General features: G+C 32.3%; 1 protein-coding gene across 1 annotated transcript; it reads right to left on the bottom strand.

Moving 5' to 3' along the window:
* Positions 1 to 1,320: 1,320 nt before the first annotated feature.
* LOC131052208 (uncharacterized) lies at positions 1,321 to 7,518 on the bottom strand. Its single transcript, XM_057986828.2, has 11 exons — positions 6,578 to 7,518; positions 4,996 to 5,193; positions 4,816 to 4,887; positions 4,630 to 4,725; positions 4,378 to 4,457; positions 4,147 to 4,222; positions 3,725 to 3,935; positions 3,291 to 3,487; positions 3,001 to 3,112; positions 2,284 to 2,373; positions 1,321 to 2,188 (listed from the first exon to the last, which is right to left on the bottom strand). The coding sequence occupies exons 1-11, from the start codon at positions 7,322 to 7,324 to the stop codon at positions 1,461 to 1,463; spliced, it is 2,607 nt and encodes an 868-aa protein (XP_057842811.1). The 5' UTR covers positions 7,325 to 7,518; the 3' UTR covers positions 1,321 to 1,460.
* Between the last annotated feature and the right edge of the window lie 12,660 nt (positions 7,519 to 20,178).

Raw genomic sequence — 20,178 nt, 5'->3', positions numbered from 1 at the left:
TATTAATACACCTTTGGTAGTAGAAGTTTCTAAGAAAGCAAGGCCTCAATTCAAAAGACACCCATTTAAGTCTGTTGAGCATGATCCAAATGGTGCTTTTTCATCCGTGCAATAGGGAGTTTTGCATGTTGATGATGTGATTATTTTTTTTTAATTTTAATATTTCTTAAAATAACAAATTCATCAAAATCATATCAATTATTTATAATTATAATATTAATTGATATTTGTACTATTTTAATGAAAAAATGAATAATCACACCGAAATGAATCATACAAATCACCCCAACCATGATAACTACGAGCCTAATATAAACCCCTGGACTGTTTCTCTTTGTCTTCCAAGTATACCATTTGTCAAATCATATTTCTTAGTAATTTGCATATTTCATGTCTCCGGTCTAGTCAAACAACTTGCAACAAGAGTTCAGTTAGGTACCCTGAGCCACCACAACAGAGCAATGGTGACATTGGTTCTGAGTTGGTCGAACAACATGTAAGCCTTTCTTTGGTTGTGGAGGAAATTTCCATTGTTAAGTTGACAGATATTCAAAACAAACTTTTAGACAGAAATTTCAAAGCACAAGACCATTAAATCAATACAGTCTCTTTGAAAGATGTCATTATAATTCATGAAGGCTCGTTCAAGGGAAAAGAGGGGTCGATTGGCCACATGAATGGAGGTGTTGATCATTAATGACCATCATCACCTTGAGAGTGGAAGCTACATCTGTGTTACTATTGGTGGATCACAGAGAGGAAATGAACAACATGACAATGGCCCACTTAGCTAATGAGGGCACCACTGCACAAGATTCTGGAAGAGAACTTAAAACTCTAATTTATTGAGACCTAACAAATCTAATTAGAAAATATCAACTATCAACCATATAAAATCATTGGGTGTGGAAAATTATCTTGTTTGCTTGAATGTTTAACTATTACAACTAGTAACAAATATTTGACAGGTTTATGGGTCTTTTGAAAATCCTTGTTTGTTTATTGTTCTTCCTTGATGGGCTGTTGCCTTTCTCTTTGTTCTAAGGTTCAGAGTCCTTTCAAAATCCTGCTTATCTCAGTATGGCTGTTGCCTTTCTCTTTGTTCTAAGGTTCAGAGTCCTTTCAAAATCCTGCTTATCTCAGTATGGGTCAGGCCCTTTCCCTTCTTACTTTAATCAAAACAAATCTTTAACAGTAAATTTTTCACTAATAAATCTACTTAAACATTATTCAAAATCAAAATTTGAAAACTTAGAATATATTAAATTTTAAATAACATCTGAAAACTGGACATTAAAATATCTTAAAACATTATTGCCATTCATAAAAATTAGCATCATATTATATAAATATTGATAACTGCATTATTCAACATAATTCATAGTGCTTCAAGGAATCGGTACAACTCCCAAGAGAATGATAGCATCACAATAGTCTGTATTCCTTAACAACTTAAAAAATCAAGTTGTGATGTTAAAATAGGAAGTATAGAACTCATCCATATAGCTATAGAGGGGTTTGAGGTGATAATTTCTATTTGATCCACTAGCAATGAAACTAATGGGATGATATGTACTGATTCCTGTGGTTCCAGTGTAACTGACGGAATCCTTGAAATTATCATCAGTTGTATTGGGTTTGCACTTCAATATAATATCCTGTGCAGTTGATCCTCCTCCAAATAGAAAGCAGTTTGGAAGACATGTGGACTCAAATGATATGGTATTCTTTTTACCATTCAACCCTTCCAATACTTTGAACATTATTGCATTATTTTCAGCGGTATTTGCAATTGTAGCTGGGTTGTTTGGTCCTTGGTGTGCAATAGCAACTCCTGGTTGATCGAAAAGCTCTAAATAAATATTCTTACCAATAAAATCCATGGTTGAATTATATATTTTCTCTACCTTTGAAGAATCAACAACTCTAAAAGTAGAATGAACAGCTTCATCTGTCCCCAACATTGGAAGTTTACCCATTAAAACTTGAGTATTGTTATATTCAAGTACAAGGGTTTCTTGATGAAAGCTAAACAATTGAGAGGCATATATAGCAGGAACTGGCTTTATCCAGTCATTTATTGAAGATGCTTTCCCAATGTTAAGGTCCCATCCATTATCAGCCATGCCAGCAAGTAGATATGGACCGAAAAGAATTGCTTGAATAGATACAGCTTGTGGACGATCATCTACAAAGGAAATATATTAAATCTGTTAGTGAATTCGTTGTTAATCCTCCTATTGTACACCATTTTTTCAATTATTCAAACTTTATGCAAATTACCTTCAATCCTTTCTGTCCTAAGGCCAATTGGTAATGATAGAGTCACCTTATCTCCGGACTCCCATTTTCTTTTAATGGTTAAAAAATTTCCTGTAGTTCATTGAAGTTAAAAAGTAAAAATTAATTAATATATAAATCTTGAAATTGTAAAATATTTCTTTCTTGGATATAAATTTAGTTAATAAGTTGTATAGTTTAACATTATAGATAAAACTATACAATTAGATCAAATAATATTTTGACAAAAAAAGGGTACCAAATAAATCCATACAAAAAGATATTTTTGTCAATATACTATTTAAATTCAACTTAAGAATATGGACAACACATTGAGCTAAGCATTTTCTTCTAATCCTACCACTTTATAATAGAAGAACGATCTAAATAATTTTATATAGTCATAAAGAAAATGAATAAATAAATGGAAGAACTATAGGTAAGACAAATTCCAAAGCTTGCTGACGATGAAAAATCAAGAATACCAAATAAATCCATATAAAAAGATTTTTTTTGTCACAATAAAATATTTAAGTTCAACCTAGAAATATGGACAACACATTGAGCACAACATTTTCTTCTAATCCAACCCCTTTATAATAGAAGACTAATCTACATAATTTTATAGTCATAAAGAAAATGAATAAATAAATGGAAGAACAATGTACATATGTGAAATTTCAAAGCTTGTTGATTTTGAAAACAAGTTAACTTAATTACCAGGAGATGGTAGAGATAGTGCTTCTGTATTCAACATTGCTTTTGCATTTGGAGATGTCCAAAATGGTATTCGTATGTTCACAATAAAATCTTCAGCTCTAACCTTTCCACTCTTCAGTTTTCATGAGAAAACAAAAAAATATATTGTATTATTTTCAAAACAAAACACATTGTAATTGATTATTTGACAATTCAAAATGATATTTAAAAATAATTTTATTAATTTTTAAATCTTAAAAAAATATATTTAATTTTCACTAGAGTATATGAATAAGGTAATTGAATTTTACCTTGAATGAAGAGAACTCTATTGAGATATTGAGATTTGGATCATGGGAAAATAAAGGTTGAATCACTTGATTCAAGGTAAATCCAGCATTATCCCAAGTAAATGTGCTAGGTATGAATTGAATAATGTATAAATTAAGATTTACACCATTCTCTTCAAAATATATAGAATCTCCTAATTTAGAAAATGATTCAACACCTGTCAAAAAAAAAGAAAAATTATGAAGTTAAATAATATTCATATAAAAAAAATATTTTAAAAAATATTATAAAATAATGAATTCCTAAAAATAATATCAATTATCTATAATTAAAAAATAAATAATGAAAAATAAAGCATATCAATTATTTATAATTATAATATTATTTATTATTTATATTATATTAAATATTTAGACTGTTTTTATGAAAAAATATCAACAAAATATAATTTTACCTGAGCCATAATCACACCAAAATGAATTATTCCAATCACCCCAACCATGATAACTATGAGCCTTAGAAACTCCAGCTCCTTGAGGAAGCATATAAATATAAACCCCTGGGTTTGTTCCTCTTTGTCTTCCAAGCATACCATTTGTCAAAACACGTTCATAATAATCTGCATATTTCATGTCTCTAGTCCAACGAAACAAGTGACGAATAACCTATATTCATGAAAGAAAAATAGATTTAATTTTTGATTATTTGAAACAATTTTAATCAAAGTTTCATCAAAATGATTTATTTTTATATATTTTAAATAACAATTATTAAAATAGGTATTTCAAATTATTTAAATAAATATTGAATTGTGTTTCAAAGAATCAAATCATATTCACACCCACACTTCAAAAATTAAAGATAGTGGTGAAAAACCTTCAATAAGTTGTAGGAAGTACAACCCTCTTCAGTTTCTGTAGAAAGTGTGTCAAGTAACCTCTTTGGATTCTCCCTTCAAAACAAATAAAATATTAAAACAATATTTCATTATTAGTTCTTTAAAAAAATAAAAAATACATTTAATAATCTTAAATTTCAAAATGAAAGATTAAAAAGTTAAAATTTATTTTTATTAATTTTATTTTCAAAAACTAAAGATAAACTTACCAAAATTCACCACTAGAAGTTCCACCAGTTGCCCATGCATGTGATGAATTGACAATATCTATGAAGAATGTACCAATTTCCTATCAAAACAAAAACGAAAAGTTGTTAAATTATTAAATAAATTAAATTTTAATATATATAAACATAAAAAAAATGTTAAAAACAAAAAATTAATCAGTTATTAATTTTAAGAAATTTCGAAAATACAATCTATTTATATATTTATTTGTTCAATTTTCCGCAGTCGAATACCTTGTAGAGTGGGTCGCCTGTGACCTCATATCGCATTTGTGAGCCTATAACCACAGGAATATGTGTATTTGCATGAAATCCAGAAAGACTATCTGCCTGCAATCAGTTATCAACAACATGCTTAAAATTCTAGTTTTATAGTTAATTTCAATCACCATTGAAAATAGTTTTTATGTGGAGAAATACCTGCATAGCTAGAAGCCCCAAAAAGCAAGGTTTGTCAAAAAGATGGGCGAGCTCCAGGTGATTCGGGTTTTTCTGCACAAAAGATTATAGTTTATTCTCATACCATGTAAGCTAGAATTTGTAAACAATTGATCCCAGCTAAAATTTAATGATGCAGATCTGAAAGGGGAAGAGGAATACAGAGATGGTGTAAAGTTGATAGAGAACATCATTCATGCCACCAGTCTCTTCATTGAGGGATGTCCAATGTCTCTCTATTGTCCACTCTTGTATAACATTTTTGACACGCATGTAGAAGTAATCGGCCATCCACATAGTCATGTTGAGTGCTTGTTTATTTCCAGCTAAGGTGTACTGATCTAGCAATCCTGCCATGATCTAGTAATATCGCAGAGCAAGCAAACCAATGTGTGTTATAATAAGATGAAAATATGAACACCCAGCAAAGTAAATAGTGGGTACAATGAATTGATTATATATGTGGGAGATTAGGTTCCATGTGAATAATCCATACATTGTTTACAACAGTGGAGTGTTGAATATAACGGAACATTTCAGTAAGCAATAATGTTAATGTATCTAGTAATAATGTTAATGTATCTATTTTATTGTATTATTTGTTTAGATTTTAATTGTGTACATTTTAAATCAACATTTTGATCACATTACATTCAGTAATCTAGTGTACATTTTTCAATCAACATTTTCAATCACATTACATTCAGTAATATATAATCAAATTCAATAATCTATCATCAAATTCAGTAATCTATCATCATCATTCACATTACATTCAGTAATCTATCATCATCAATCACATTACATTCAGTAATCTATCATCAAATTCAATAATCTGTTATAAAAAAACGAAGAATGATGGATTGAATTGGAGAACTAACCTTTTTAAAAAGAGGTGTCAAAAAGAGGTGAGGTGACCACAACAGAAAGAGCACAAAACTAGAAGTAAATGGGAAGTAAAAGAGGATGGATCTAAAAGATATCAAACATCTAGATATCAAACATTTTCAATCACATTACATTCAGTATTTTAGTGTACATTTTTTAATCAACATTTTCAATCACATTACATTCAGTATTTTAGTGTACATTTTTTAATCAACATTTTCAATCACATTAAATTCAGTAATCTATCATCAAATTCAATAATCTATCATCAAGAAGGGAAGAGTGTTGGATTGAATTGGAGAACTAGAAAAGTGGAAAAGAGGTGAGGTAACAACAACAGAAAGTACACAAGACTAGAAGTAATTGGAAAGTAAAATAGAATGGATCAAATTACATTCAGTAATCTATCATCAAGAAAGGAAAAATGATGGATTGAATTGGACAACTCACCTTTTAAAAAAGAGAAGTGAAAAAGAGGTAAGGTGAACAATGATGGATTGAATTGGACAACTAACCTTTTATAAAAGAGAAGTGAAAAAGAGAACTAACCTTTTATAAAAGAGAAGTGAAAAAGAGGTAAGGTGAACATTAATGATGGATTGAATTGAAAACTCACCTTTTAAAAAAAGAGAAGTGAAAAAGAGGTAAAGGTGAACACAACAGAAAGAAGTAAATGGGAAGTGAAATAGGATAGATCTAAAAGATATCAAACATCTATTGTGCCATTCAAAAATAAAAATTGACACCGTGTTACCTTAGATTAACAAAATGACAGATGCAGTGCAGTTGTTAAAGCTCTTCCTACTAATTTTCTTGAAAATATAAATGACAAAGTTGTGGTAGATTATAAGCTTACCTTGTGAATGGTATAGTATGGTGCCCAAACAGGTTGGACGGCCTCAAAACGATCAAAGAGCTCAGAAGGAAATGCAGATAAATAACCAGTTCCCATAGCCTTCTGGCAGGTTGCAAGAGCAGAGACAAGAGAGGTCATCTTGTCAAAAAGGGTCTGGTTATGGGTGGAAGCCCACATCAAAGCAGTACCACTCATGTAATGGCCTACAAAGTGTCCTCTCAGCTCCACCGTTGGGTCTTCCCATCCACCGTAGGGCTTCCCAGGAGTGGGCAGCCCTGCTGTTTTTCTGAAACTCCAAACCAAATTATCCACATCCAACATCAGCATGTACTCCAAATTCGTCTGCTGGGCAGCACCATACACTGAATTGGGGTCCACACGAACGTTGTGCAGTGAAACCTCCTGCAAGAAATTTTGACCATTAATAAGACTATTATTATTGCTCTCTCTCAATCTCCTGTACATCATTCTCCACTTGAAATCCTCCTGCGCATCTTCCAGATCTTGCCTACGAGAAGGTTTGAGAGTAGCCCAAAAGTTCTCGTCGGTTGGAGTCAAATGGGCAAAATGCGAGTGCACAAGTGATTTCCATGCCTCGTCTTTTGAGGACTCCAGCTCGTAGCGCAGAGTGTGGGAAGATTGCTGGGTTGGAATGTTTGTACACTCCTTGAAGCCCCACACGCACACATAATGATGTACTATCGCTAACACTATTATAACACTCGCAAACTTTCTTGAATTCTCCATTCTCCAAGCTACACCGCTCCTGAAGATTTCAGCTCCAATGAGGAATATTTATAGAGGCAATTTGATTAGATATCTATTACCTGTTATCGTCTAAGCTTGGAAATGATTAGATCCAACGGATTTCTGTTGTCAAAACAATCTGTTATTCAATGTCAGCTGAACTTCACTTTTTAGCCATCGAATTTACCGAAAACGTATCTTCAAAATATGAGGGAAGGGTATGCGTCAAGCTTGTTACATCTTCTTAACTTCTCCCGTAATTTGCTGCAATTTTTTTTTTCAACAACATTGTTCAAAAACATTAGCTTCCAATTAATATAAAGAGATTTTAAATTATTTAATCAACAAAAATCTGAATAAACTAGCATATATACATTTTAAATAGATTATATAAATAGCAGAGTGACAGCTTCAAATCAACTATGCATCTTTTCAAACATGACAAAAAAAGTGTATGAATCAAGAAGATAATCAGGCTCCATTAGCAAAGAGGGAGAGGGAGAGATAGAGAGAGGAGGGGAGGAGGAGAAAGATATAAATAGAGATGGAATTACAATTGCATGAAAACAAGCCTAGAATCTACAAGCACACCAATAATGCCAATAGATCTCTAAATCAAGTGCAGGAAAAATAAATAACAAAGTATACATTCACATACATGATAAGTTTGACTCCATTGTTTTCCAATCTTTCAAGATCTTGTTGATGATACACATAGGATGATGAAAGGAATGATGGAAGTTCTAAGCAAATTTCAACATAATAGATGTAGACACTAGTTGTAGATGATCAAATGAGAGAGGAAAAGTTTCTTTTATAGAAATCTCCAAGAGAATCAAGGGCTTCCATTAAGATGTTAAAAGATTGATGGTCTGATTAAGAGGTTAAAGGGGAATGGATAGGATGAAGAGGTTGAAGTGATGATTAAGAGGTTAAAGGGGAATGGATAGGATTAAGAGGTTGAAGTGAGATGGATAGATATGATTAAGAGGTAGAAGAGAGTAAATAAGATTAAGACGTTAATTTGAATGAACGGATGTGATTAAGAGGTGGGTTGACTTTTTGAGTTCAATGAATTTAGACGTAAAGAAATGACAAAGTGGGACACTTGTCAAATGACTAAAAAAACTAGATTATGATCCATGTGAACAAGCTGGAGGACTAGGATAAGTAAGAAGGTGGGATTAGGATAATTAAATAAATAATGAATACTTATTTAACTATAGGAAAGAAAATGTTAATTTATTAATTAAATAAATAAAAATAATTTAATTAATAGAGAAAAGGCTAAAGAATTGACAATTTTTAGTTATCTACAACTAGCATATATACATTTTAAATAATTTATGTAGCATATATAAACATATTTTTTAATTAAAATAGGAAAAAATAGATCTTTAAAGTCTTATTTCTATTTTATTTAACCATGTTTGCAACATGCAAGACATATATTATGTTGGAAATGATAGCTCCAATCAACCATGCATCATTCCAAGAATGACAAAAGAAAACCTTTGAATCAAGAAGATAATCCGGTTCCATTGGAGAGAAGGGAGAGGGAGAGGTCAAGATATGGATAGGAAGAGGGAGAGATAGAGAGAAGGGGGTAAGGAGACAAAGATAGGAAATATAGACAGAGAGGAAGATATAGATAGAAATTGAGTCAGAAATGGAGATATAGAAGATGATGTCACAACCCCTCTTGTTCTCATATTTTATTATATTTAAACAATATATATAATTTTGTTGAAAATTTAATATGATTTGTAATGAAAATTAAATTAAATATATGTTGAGATATGTATTATATTACATGGTTTTCTTTTAAGAAAATAAAAAAAACAAGTTTTTTAATAAAGTTTAAATAATTCAAATGAGTTGAACTAGGGATGAGTTTATTATTTATTTACTTATAAAGCAAAGTAAATACTTCTTACTTCTTGAAAAGTTGAAGTCTTAAATTTCTTAAAAAGAAAATTTATAAGTTAAAAGTTAAGTTTAGAAACTTAATAAGAAAGTTAGCGTATTTTGTTTTAAAAAAATGGGAAGAGATACGAATTTTAAAAAGAGATTTTTCAAGAAAAGAAAGCCTTGCCACGACAAAAAGGCAATAATCGCCAACTCTGTCTTTGCTGTCGTATATAGACTTTCTTTAAGACTAGACTATAATACTTAATTGAATACTACACGGAGAGTGAAGTAGCCTCCACGGTGAGACGAAGATAAAATAAAATAATTGAATCACTATCAATGAAAATAGAAACAATTGTAAGGAAAGTAAATGAGTTATTATTCTGAGAATACTGACATGTTGATGGTGTGAACCTTACCTTAAGCATTATTCTCTCCAACCCATGTTGATTGTGTGAACATTATTTCCTTATCTTCTGCAATCTTGACGGTTTCAACCTGATCTCTTTCACATGAATTAGAGGAACTGCTAGTTGACAACATATTCAGGAAGAGTCATTATAGGAGAGATAGATGGGGGCGAAAATATGATAGGAGTGTTTTCTTCCCGTATGTTTCTGTCCAGGAAAAATCTGAACAGAGGGAGGGCAGTCGGAGAAATGCACGTCGTGCTTTATATGTAAAGTCGATTTTAATAGAAGGGGAAATGGATTTGGACTAGATTATGTTTTCTTTAGACAACTATTCTTCTTTACCAAACTATTCTATGGGATTCAGTTTGATTGTATTGTTTAGATGGTGATTTAGACTATTTTCATTGAATGCGTGATTGATAAGTTAGTTGAAATGACTGCTAGCGTCCTCTTTGAGGTGTCAATGTCTGTTATTGGAAGCACATTGTACCATCTTCCTCTTTGTAGTCTGCTATGATGATTGTTTGGGTACGTAATGTCTGGCAAGTCTATTGCTTGAACATACATGGCCTAATATATGGCAATGCTGGTAAAGGTTCTGGAGTTTGGCTTTACAACCAATTGCCTTTGACTGAAAGTTTCCATTGTGCTGGAAGCATGCTGATTTCCTGTTCCAAACTCAAATTGTAGCAAGGCAGGAAGGACGTAGGCAAGAATTTGGTTTTATACCTGCCCATTGTATTGCTTAAAAGAATTCTAAAGCCTTTTCAAACAAATCCCAAACCCTGCAAATCTTGCAATTAGCATATTCAATGAGATGACGTCTTATTTAGGCACTTTACTTGTGTCCACTTTCTCCTTTCATGTCTGCCAGCGCTGTTCCTTTGATAAAATCCAACTTCATTATACTTTGATGGCTGTTCAAACCGTGTTCCATAGCTCCCATTTTTGTCTCAGGAACCAGAATGTAGTAATAATATGACTTTACACCTGCAGATTTATTCGGTTAAAACATTTTGAAACTTTATTTTTAATTATTCCATTTTCTGTAGATTTTGTAATCGAATTTCTGTGAGATGACATCTCTTTGAGTCATACTGTCAAATAGTTCTTGTACTTTGCAGTTCTTCCCACTTTGCTTATACGTTCACCGAAGCATTTCTCCACCATAATACTTGACATATATCTATTCTCCATAAAATAGTTCTCCATAGCTTAACATTCATGGCACTCACGCCTGAAAATAAATATTATTTGGCAACCAATATTTTCATTTGATAGTTGGCGGCAACACGATTTGTAGGCATAATCACAAGTAACTTATAAAATATAAGATACTGGCACAATGATTTAAGCATTTAGTTGAAACCCACAGGTTTGGAGTTCAAATCCCGTAGTTTTGTTTCAGCATTCGGTGTTTTGTATTGACCTTATTTTGTATTGTTTCAGCATTGGGTGTTTTGTATTGACCTTATTTTGTTTAAGCATTAGATTTTTGTTTTATATTAGATTATTGACCTTACTTTTGTTTAAGCATTAGATGTTTGTTCTATATTAGATCATTTCAAAACAAGTATATATGATAAATGGTGAAAGGATTAATATCAGAAGAATAATAATCTTTTTTACAGATAAAAAGAATATAAGAAGATGAATAGAGTGAATGTTGTATTGAGATTAGAAATTGAGTGTGTTTCTTATATAATTTGGTCACGCTCTCATTAAAAGCATTATTACAATTTATTGAGATATTTTGTGAAATAATAGAATATGTGGTTAGAGATTAACACTATATTTAAAAATATCCTTTGTTATAATAGCCTTATCATTTAAGTTGTTATAACATAATCATAAGGAGTATCATATTATTGATAGTTAATGATAAAATGAGAATCTTTTAACATTGCATGTCGATATAATCGTTGATGAATTATAAGTTGGAGGGTCATCTTATTTAACTTATCTTCCTAATAGTAGACATGCAGGCATTAAACAATCATAGCTTTTGAAGATCTTAATAACTAAGGTTTTGGAAATATTTATTATGAGGAGGTTACCACATATATCCTTGATTGAATTCTTGAGTGGATTAGGTGTAAATCTTAGCACTAATGTGATTGAAGTTTTATTAAAATCTTGTTGAGCGGACAAGTAGATATATATTTATATTGAAGCATTTTAAGCTTTATGCACTTTTGTATGTCCTTATGCATTCTTGATTTTTCTTGAATATCCATGAGACTTGTATAAGCTCGTGTATGCACTTGTATGCACTTAGTTTCTCTTAGATTGCTTATATGCTCAGGCGTGTCTTATGATCTTAATGTGCATTATTGTGTTAAAGTTGTGTATTATGAGAGTATGTGTATAGTTTAGGATACTCATGATTGGAGTTTTATCCAAATTTTGTTAAGTAGACAAGAAGATATGCCAAGATTGATCTATATTAAAAGTGCTTGTGTAGACTTGAGCATATGCCTAGAGTAATGCACTGTAAGTACTTGTATTCTTTCTATGTGCATGTTTGTTGTGTGAGCTTCTATATGCATGGTTGTGTATGTTTTGGATGGGTGCCGAATATGGTGTAAAAGAGAAGGGTGAGTTTCCAGAGAGGTTTGAGTCCCTGCTTTAACTCATCTGCTGACAATCAGCCCTAAAAGACCTTTGGCCAAAGTTCTATTGATTTCTTAGTATATTCTTGCTAAGTGAATCATTATATTTTCATATATTCTCTTCCATATCTTAGTGTTGATACAATAGCATCATAGAGTGAAGATACACTAAGCCACACCAGATTCCATCCCCTGCTAGTTTCAAGTTGTTAGACTTTCTCGTGCAGGGTTGATGGTTCTTCGTGTTAGGAAGAACTCCAGAGAAGCGTAAATGCTTCGTGGTTGGGCAGTAAAGTGCTCCAATATTGTTCTTGTCTATGATGTAAGCATGAGAAATAGACGCTGTAGTGCCTCTCCTCGACTTATCTTTTGATTATGCACTGATGGACTCATCTAGACTCTTATATGATGTTTTGATTTATGATTATGACTCTATTGATATTTCAGATGTTATGATGATGTTAGACATTTTATATGGACATATGATATATGATGGTTTATGTGGATGATGACACTTATCCTTGATTATTATCTTGTTGATGGATTCATATTTGATGATCTCTATATGCTCTTTTTATCTAGATGGATTATATTACTCATGAGATTTTGATGATGTTGTAGTTAAGCTAACCTATTTTATGATCATGATGTTTGAATTAATGCTAAGTGATTGCAATTGTCTTATAGTGTCTTTGTGATAGGGACAATGTCATATCACTCATTGCGAGTAGGATATGACATTGTGATTCTCTATCACTTGCCTGTGTATTTATGATATATTATTGTGAATTTCGTATCATGAATTGGTGGTTGCAAGATTGTAGGTATTAGACATCGACTCCACCTAGTTTCATAGGTCTAAGTGTGTCTTAATCCCAGTGGCAAGTTGATGGAAATGGCATGAGTTCCCTCTACACACTCTAGATTTAAGTTGTCATCTCTTGTCAGTAAGATGTCTTGGCATGAGTTATCGTGCTATCATGTTGAGTTGTGGTGTTTTGTGGCATTGTGAGTATTTAGTTATTTATTTAATTAATGCATGATTAATATAATTTATCAATACTAATTTAATTTATTATTATAGTTTGGTTAATTAAATGTTATTGGGTGATTTATCATTATGCCTTGTGTGGATTTAATAGTTAGTATTCATTTTTTTATTTGGTTTAATTGATTTTTATTTTTATTTATTTAATGTTTAATTGATTTATTGTTTAATTATCTATTTGATATTTATTTATTATTTAATTAGTTATGGCTTTTTATTTAATTATGAGTTTATATTTTATTTATGGTTTATATTTTATTTGTGGCTTTTAATTTATTATTAGCCCTTGGTTTATTTTATTGGTCTTGGTTACTCTTTATTTATTGGCTTTTATATTATTATATTATGTCTCTTGTTACTACATGTGTGTAATAAATATAATATAACTTACCTACCCTTTATGATTATTGGCTAAAAGCCTTGGAAAAATAAAATGTCATATTTGGGGCAGGGTAGGTAGATTATATTGTATTTTAGAATATTTTGATTGGCCGACTATTGGCTATAGTTTTGAATGAATTTTTATTTATTCAGCAGCCTATGCATTTTGTCGAGTTAGCATTTCTGGAGTTTTCTTCTACATTTGATTTCTTGGCTAGAGTTTTCGAGATTGGATTTGTGCTTGGATTTGCTTGGGTTTAATTGTGGGATTGCGCTTCGTCAGCTTCATTTTGTCATTTCTTCTATTTTCCAGGTTGGTGGATCTTTTTGCCTGCTGTGATTTATTTTTCTGGAAAGATTGATTTTCATTGTGTCTGCATAAAGATTGTATTCGGGATGTCTGGGAAAGCCTATTATAAATATATAATAAAATAGTTAAGAAATATAGTTTTGTTACAATGTTTTGGGGGAATAATGCATTTATTGTCTGTACATTGCCGTGTATGGTTCCGAAAATGTTCTCTGTGATTTTGAACTATCACTTTGTGAGGGCTAGTCTTGTAATGTGCTTTTTGTGTTGATTTGAGGTCTGGTTATCTTTGTAAGAGAGTTTTGGGAGCTTTGTTATGTTTCCTAGTAATCACTTGTGTATTTGACTCTGCCGGAGGCTTTCACCTGAAAGTGTTGATTTAATGCACAATAGACTTTATTTGATACAATTGTATTCTCCTCAAGCTTCTATTTACCTTGATGAACCTATTGTTTTAGTTTTTGGCCTTGTTTATAGCTTCTGGAATTTATTTTACTTATCGCAAATTCCTCCGTTTCTATCTAGTCTTTTGACAAAAGTGCTAAAACCACATAAGTGTTGTTTCTTCTATTATAAGCACTATTGTTATTAGTATATGCACTGTTAGAATTTATGAAGGATCTATTTCTTTGTGTAAAAGCACTATTTTGATACATATGCACTGAAACAATATGCAAAAGCACTGCAAAAACTTAAAAAGGTGCTACACTGTTTTGTATAAGCGCTGAACCTTTTGACAAAGGTGTTGTTCTATTTTGCAAATGTACGATTCTACCTATTTTTCTGTGTTTTGATGGTTTTTGTCAGTCTGGGTTGATTTTCCATTGTTGTCTTTGATCATAATTGATTATTTAGTGTTTTATAGCTCCGACATGATGAATTGTGCCTTGTCGTGGAGGATGTTGTTATTTGATCCAACAAGTTGAGATGCCTTGTTGTAGAGGAGATGTTTATGATGTGCTCCAGCAAGTTGAGATGCCTTGTTGTAGAGGTTATGCTTATGATTTTCTCCAACAAGTTGATAAGCCTCACTGTTGAGGGTTTATGTTTATATGTGATTGATTTGGATAGTTCTATGCTTATATTTAGCTACTTTATGTATGAGATATTATTGAGGCTCTTATTTGTATATATTGGCATTGTTAACATTTTGGCAATTGAGTTGCATTGCTGATTGTTCTTGTTATATGGATTCTTCATTGATGTTGCATATGAGCCTCTTTGTTATTATTGTTGTTTTCAGGGCTTGGAACATGGTTAGGTGGAGTGGGATTTCATGTGATGACCAGGGTCGTGAGAGATAGACTGCTAGGAGGTTCCTTGTAAGGATGCTTAGAGTCTAGATCGCCAGGGCACACTGAAAGTTTTCTTGGATTTAAACAAGTGATAACATTGATAATTAATTAGACGGGTTGTGTAATTAGGATTCATCTAATCAAGATAATAATGGATGTGAGCCCCAAGACTTAGTCTTAGGGAGGATGTTTTAGGATAATCTTGGTAAGGCCATTGTGATGGCAAGTCAATCTCCATTGTTCTCTCATAGGCTGAGATGGATCCACATGTATATTAGGATGATGACCTTCTTTGTAAGGATATAATGCATAGACATGTCTATCAGGGTGATTCCCTTATTTATGAGGATAGCATGTGATGACACTCCACTCCTACCTGTGTCCTTGGTCCTTGGTTATAGATCTTGTTCTTGATTCGTTAGTATGCCTTTGAGAGTTTCTATCTTATGATTAGCCATGTGTTGTGTTGGCTTATGCTTGAGTAATCTCTGGTTGTGTCATTGGTATTACTGAGTCTCTTTGGTTTTTAGGAGTCAGCCTAGGTCTATATTGTGTTTGGGACCTTGTGTCATCTCTTAGAATGGGGGGTGGTTTCTTTGGTTTCACATGGTCGGGTGGTTTGATGCCTTCTTCCATTGGGATGTTCGTTATTGGATTTTTCATGCATGGATGTGGCTTCTTGTGCTTTTTAACTTATGGATGGATATTGTAGTAGATGGTTGTAATTGATCAAATGACATATGTTATTGTGGATATCATGATGATCAATGTGTTTGTAATATGCTCTTGAGAGCTATGCTCTTGATGTAATTGGATAATGTATATGTATTTGTAGATGATGCTTTAAGATATTGTTTATGAAATTTGTAATAGGTCATAGGATGTATCATAATGTATCTTGAGTTTGTTTCATTAATGAAAATAATAGTATTGGAATAATTGTATTGTACTTAGCATTGTGTGGATGTTAAGATATATAAGAAAGGATTAGTAATGTGATTAGTTTCATTTGTAATGGATTAATGATGTTTGAAGGAATGAATTAATGGAAGTAGGAACATTTGGATTTGTTGTTCTTATAATAAAATTAATAGGGAAATTGATTAGAGTTGCACTATTGATGTATGCATTCACGATAGAAGGATTAGTAGTAACAATATATATGATGTATTGATAGAGAAAATGATAATGATTAGAATGCATTCAATTGTGATAGTGATTATGATGTTATTGCTTATGTTGATAGATTAAGTAATGACGTTGAGATACCCTAGGGAAGATAAATGCGATGTTGTGTTTATTTCCGCTTGCATTGGTAATGCATGTGAACATGTTTATTGTTTATGTAGATATGTGCATAATATGTTAATATATGTTTATTGCATTTGAGTAGATGATTATATGAGTAGTTTTAGATGATGTTTTATTTTTATTTTTATCTCCCTTAGTATGTTATCTTTATTTCTCTAGGGTATTTTGGTAGGCATTACATATGCTGGGAGTCCTTGCCAGGATGATATATTCAAATTTGTTTTATATAATTCATTTTAATTGATTTTATGGTCTTTTGTAGCAAAAGTAATTTTATTATGTTTGCAATATCCTGGCTTATGTAATCAAACAATGTGTTGAGTTATAACACTATGTACATCTACTTTTTGGTATATTGAGCATAATCCAGATTAATTGTTAAAGCCTTTTTTCTTAAATATGTGGAAAATTATTGTATTTATGTAATTTAATATTTTTATAAGTTGGAGGTCTTTATAGATAAAAATTGTATATGAGTAGAAGGAGATGCATATATAAATAGAGAGAGAATATAGATAGAGATAAAAGAGATAAATATATAAATATAGAGAGTAAGAGAGAGATATAAAGAAAGAGGGCAAGGGAAAGGTATATAGAGATATAGGTTTGTGAGCTAGAGTGATAGATAGATAGAGATATAAGGATATATTGAGAGAGAGAAAGAGGGATATAAAGAAATAGAGATAGATAGAGTGAGTGAAAGAGATGGAGAAGATAGAAGAAGCGAGGCTGATAAATAATGGAGATAGAGAGCAGAGAGTGAAAGAGGACAAATGGAGATATATGATAAGGAGAGAGAGAGAGAGAGAGAGAGAGAGAGAGAGAGAGAGAGAGAGAGAGAGAGAGAGAGAGAGAGAGAGAGAGAGAGAGAGAGAGAGAGAGAGAGAGAGAGAGAGAGAGAGAGATGGGGAGATATAAAGAAAGAGAGGAAAAGTGAGGGAGAGATAGGTAGAAGAGGGAGAGAGAAGTGGGGGAAAGAGGGAGATAGATGTGTAGAAGTAAAGAGAAAATATGGAGAGGAGATAGGTAGAGGCACGAGGGAGAATAGAGCGGAGAGGAAGAGAAGAGAGGGATGAGGAGAGAGGAAGAGATATAAATAAAGGGTGATATAAAGAGAAAGAGAGGGGTAGGGAAAGAGATGGATAGATCAAGGGAGATGGGTGTATATAAAGATATAGATAGAAAGAGATAGAGAGAGGAGTGTGAGGGAGGTAGAGAGATAAATAGATAGATAAATATACAGAATAGGAGAAATGGAGGGAGGGATAAAGAGAATGCGGGAGAGAGAGAGTGTGTAAAAATTTAAATATACTATGGTATGATTGGATTTCATCAATTACATATATCTTTTCATTGAAAATCACAAGATCACACAAATGCATAAAGGGATTATCAATTTAATAAATGAGAAGCTAATAAAAATACCCTAGAAACACATTCAAGACATATGAATCAAATGCATTATTTGTTGGAATCCAAGAACACTGAGAGGGGGGGGCGAATCAATGTTCTACCGCTAAACAAATTTATGAACTTATTGCATATGAACTAGTTAACAATAAATAAATTTAAAGTGCACAAACCAATTAATACATAAAGAAGAAACACCATAACATCAATATTTATATGTGGAAAATCTTGAAAAGGGAAAAAACACGGTGGGTCTGATACCCACGATATCTATATACTTGATCAAGGTATATAAATATTACATGGAGGGGATTGCACATGCAATCAGGCCAACCGCTTAGAGATCACTACTCAAGCAGAAGTCTCATTGACTTACACAATAATATACAATGATTAATAACAAAAATGAACTTATTGATTGCATTTGACCATGCTGGATAAGTTCCCGTTTATGCTCTGCCAACCTTCTTTGTGAACCGGTTTGTTGATACTTTGTTCTGCCCTATTCTGCTATCAGTTGAGACTGCACATGTGAAAGTGCGCACTAAAGATTCCTCTCGCTGACTAAAATGCATACAATCAAAGTTTGATTGATTTGCAACCAAAATCACATTCTCATTAACATAAAATCCATCGCTAAAAGATCTCATTAAATACCCTTTTAACTTGTTGAATATGTCGGCCTCAATGAAGAATTATAACCTGTCGGCTGCTGGATCACAAGGTATATCATGCATAATCCCGGTGACCATGTCAGCTTATACACACTATCAAAAATTCCATGAAAGAAATTATCGAGGTCACAAGATATCCTAGCTAGGTTTTATAATTAATCGGGTTCCAAATGCATGTTACTGGTACCAAGACTAACCGGTTATTAAGCAAAGTGTATATATTGGTTTTGTGTAGTATATACTAGTTGACCCAATCAAAGCAAAATGATAAAACAATGAATCCCGATGATAAATTATTGACACCTGAAGACGAGTTGCCATCAATGACAACCCTAAATGCAATTAGCCTTACCAGATGAGTGTCAATTGGCAACATTATTTATTATATTTTTGAAAATGTACAAGTTCAAAAACCCTTAGGTACAAGTGTGAACATTGTAGTTCTCAAAATGTCTCTCTACAAAGTTCTGAGCCAAAGTTTCCCCTTTGTTAGAATCCCCTATTTTACAAATGACAAAGCCTTGTATTTATAGGCTATTAGAAAACAACTACCTTGTAACGACTTAGCATAACCACTTGGAATAAGTACCTAGGTAACCGCTTAGAATAATGGTGTAGTCACCGGTTAGGAGGGACCTCAAAGAGGTCAATCCAGACTGGTCAACACAAGTAAATGCAATGGTAACACAATGATATGATGGAGGAAATGCATAATAGAATTAATTATATCATGAAAACTGATTACAATCAACCAGTAATATCCGGGTTACAGAAACTAGCTCATAGGCCTACTAAAACATGCTTAATTACAGAACAAGTCACAACTAAAACTTCAAAACTAAAGACCTATCTTCTATGTTCTGTCTTATATCTTGAATCTATATTCTAATTCTTAATTACAATGATTTATATGATCCAAGGGATCAAATGCCGAAGAACAAGACCTAACGTGTAAGAACAACAAGGTCAACCTCCACTAAAGAAATTCCTCCAGAAAATCCAAAGGATGAAGTGTAGAACTCAAGGAAGGTTAGCCACACACCAAACAACATTGGAATCAACACTCAGGGCTTTGCAAGCTATGGAAGGGATCCGATAGATAACCAATGCAAATAGGTCCAAACAACTAGTACTAGAAAACTATCTCGAAAACCGGTAGCAATAACTTGCTAGAAAATGATCCAAATGCTCTGTGGTTTGGGAATAAGGTAGATGATCAAGTCCTCAAGAAAAATCCAACTACATAGGATCTGGTGAACCAATGCAAGAAAATGCAAAATGAAATGCTAAAACTGTAAAAACAAGAAACAAACAGAAAATAAATATTTTTTGTTGATGCAAGATTGCCAAGAACTGGGGATGCTCCTGCATCAGACTTCCGAGGTTGATGAAAAAGTGAGTCTCTCACTTCAATAAGGTTAGAGGAAAACCAAATTGGTCCACCTCTATTTGAGAAATCCAAGATGAGTCTTCAACTGGTTTACCCTTC

Source organism: Cryptomeria japonica, chromosome 8, assembly GCF_030272615.1.
Source record: "Cryptomeria japonica chromosome 8, Sugi_1.0, whole genome shotgun sequence".
Lineage (NCBI taxonomy): Eukaryota > Viridiplantae > Streptophyta > Pinopsida > Cupressales > Cupressaceae > Cryptomeria > Cryptomeria japonica.
The sequence above is the reverse complement of the archived record's forward strand: the minus strand, read 5'-3'. Positions and strand labels throughout refer to the sequence as shown.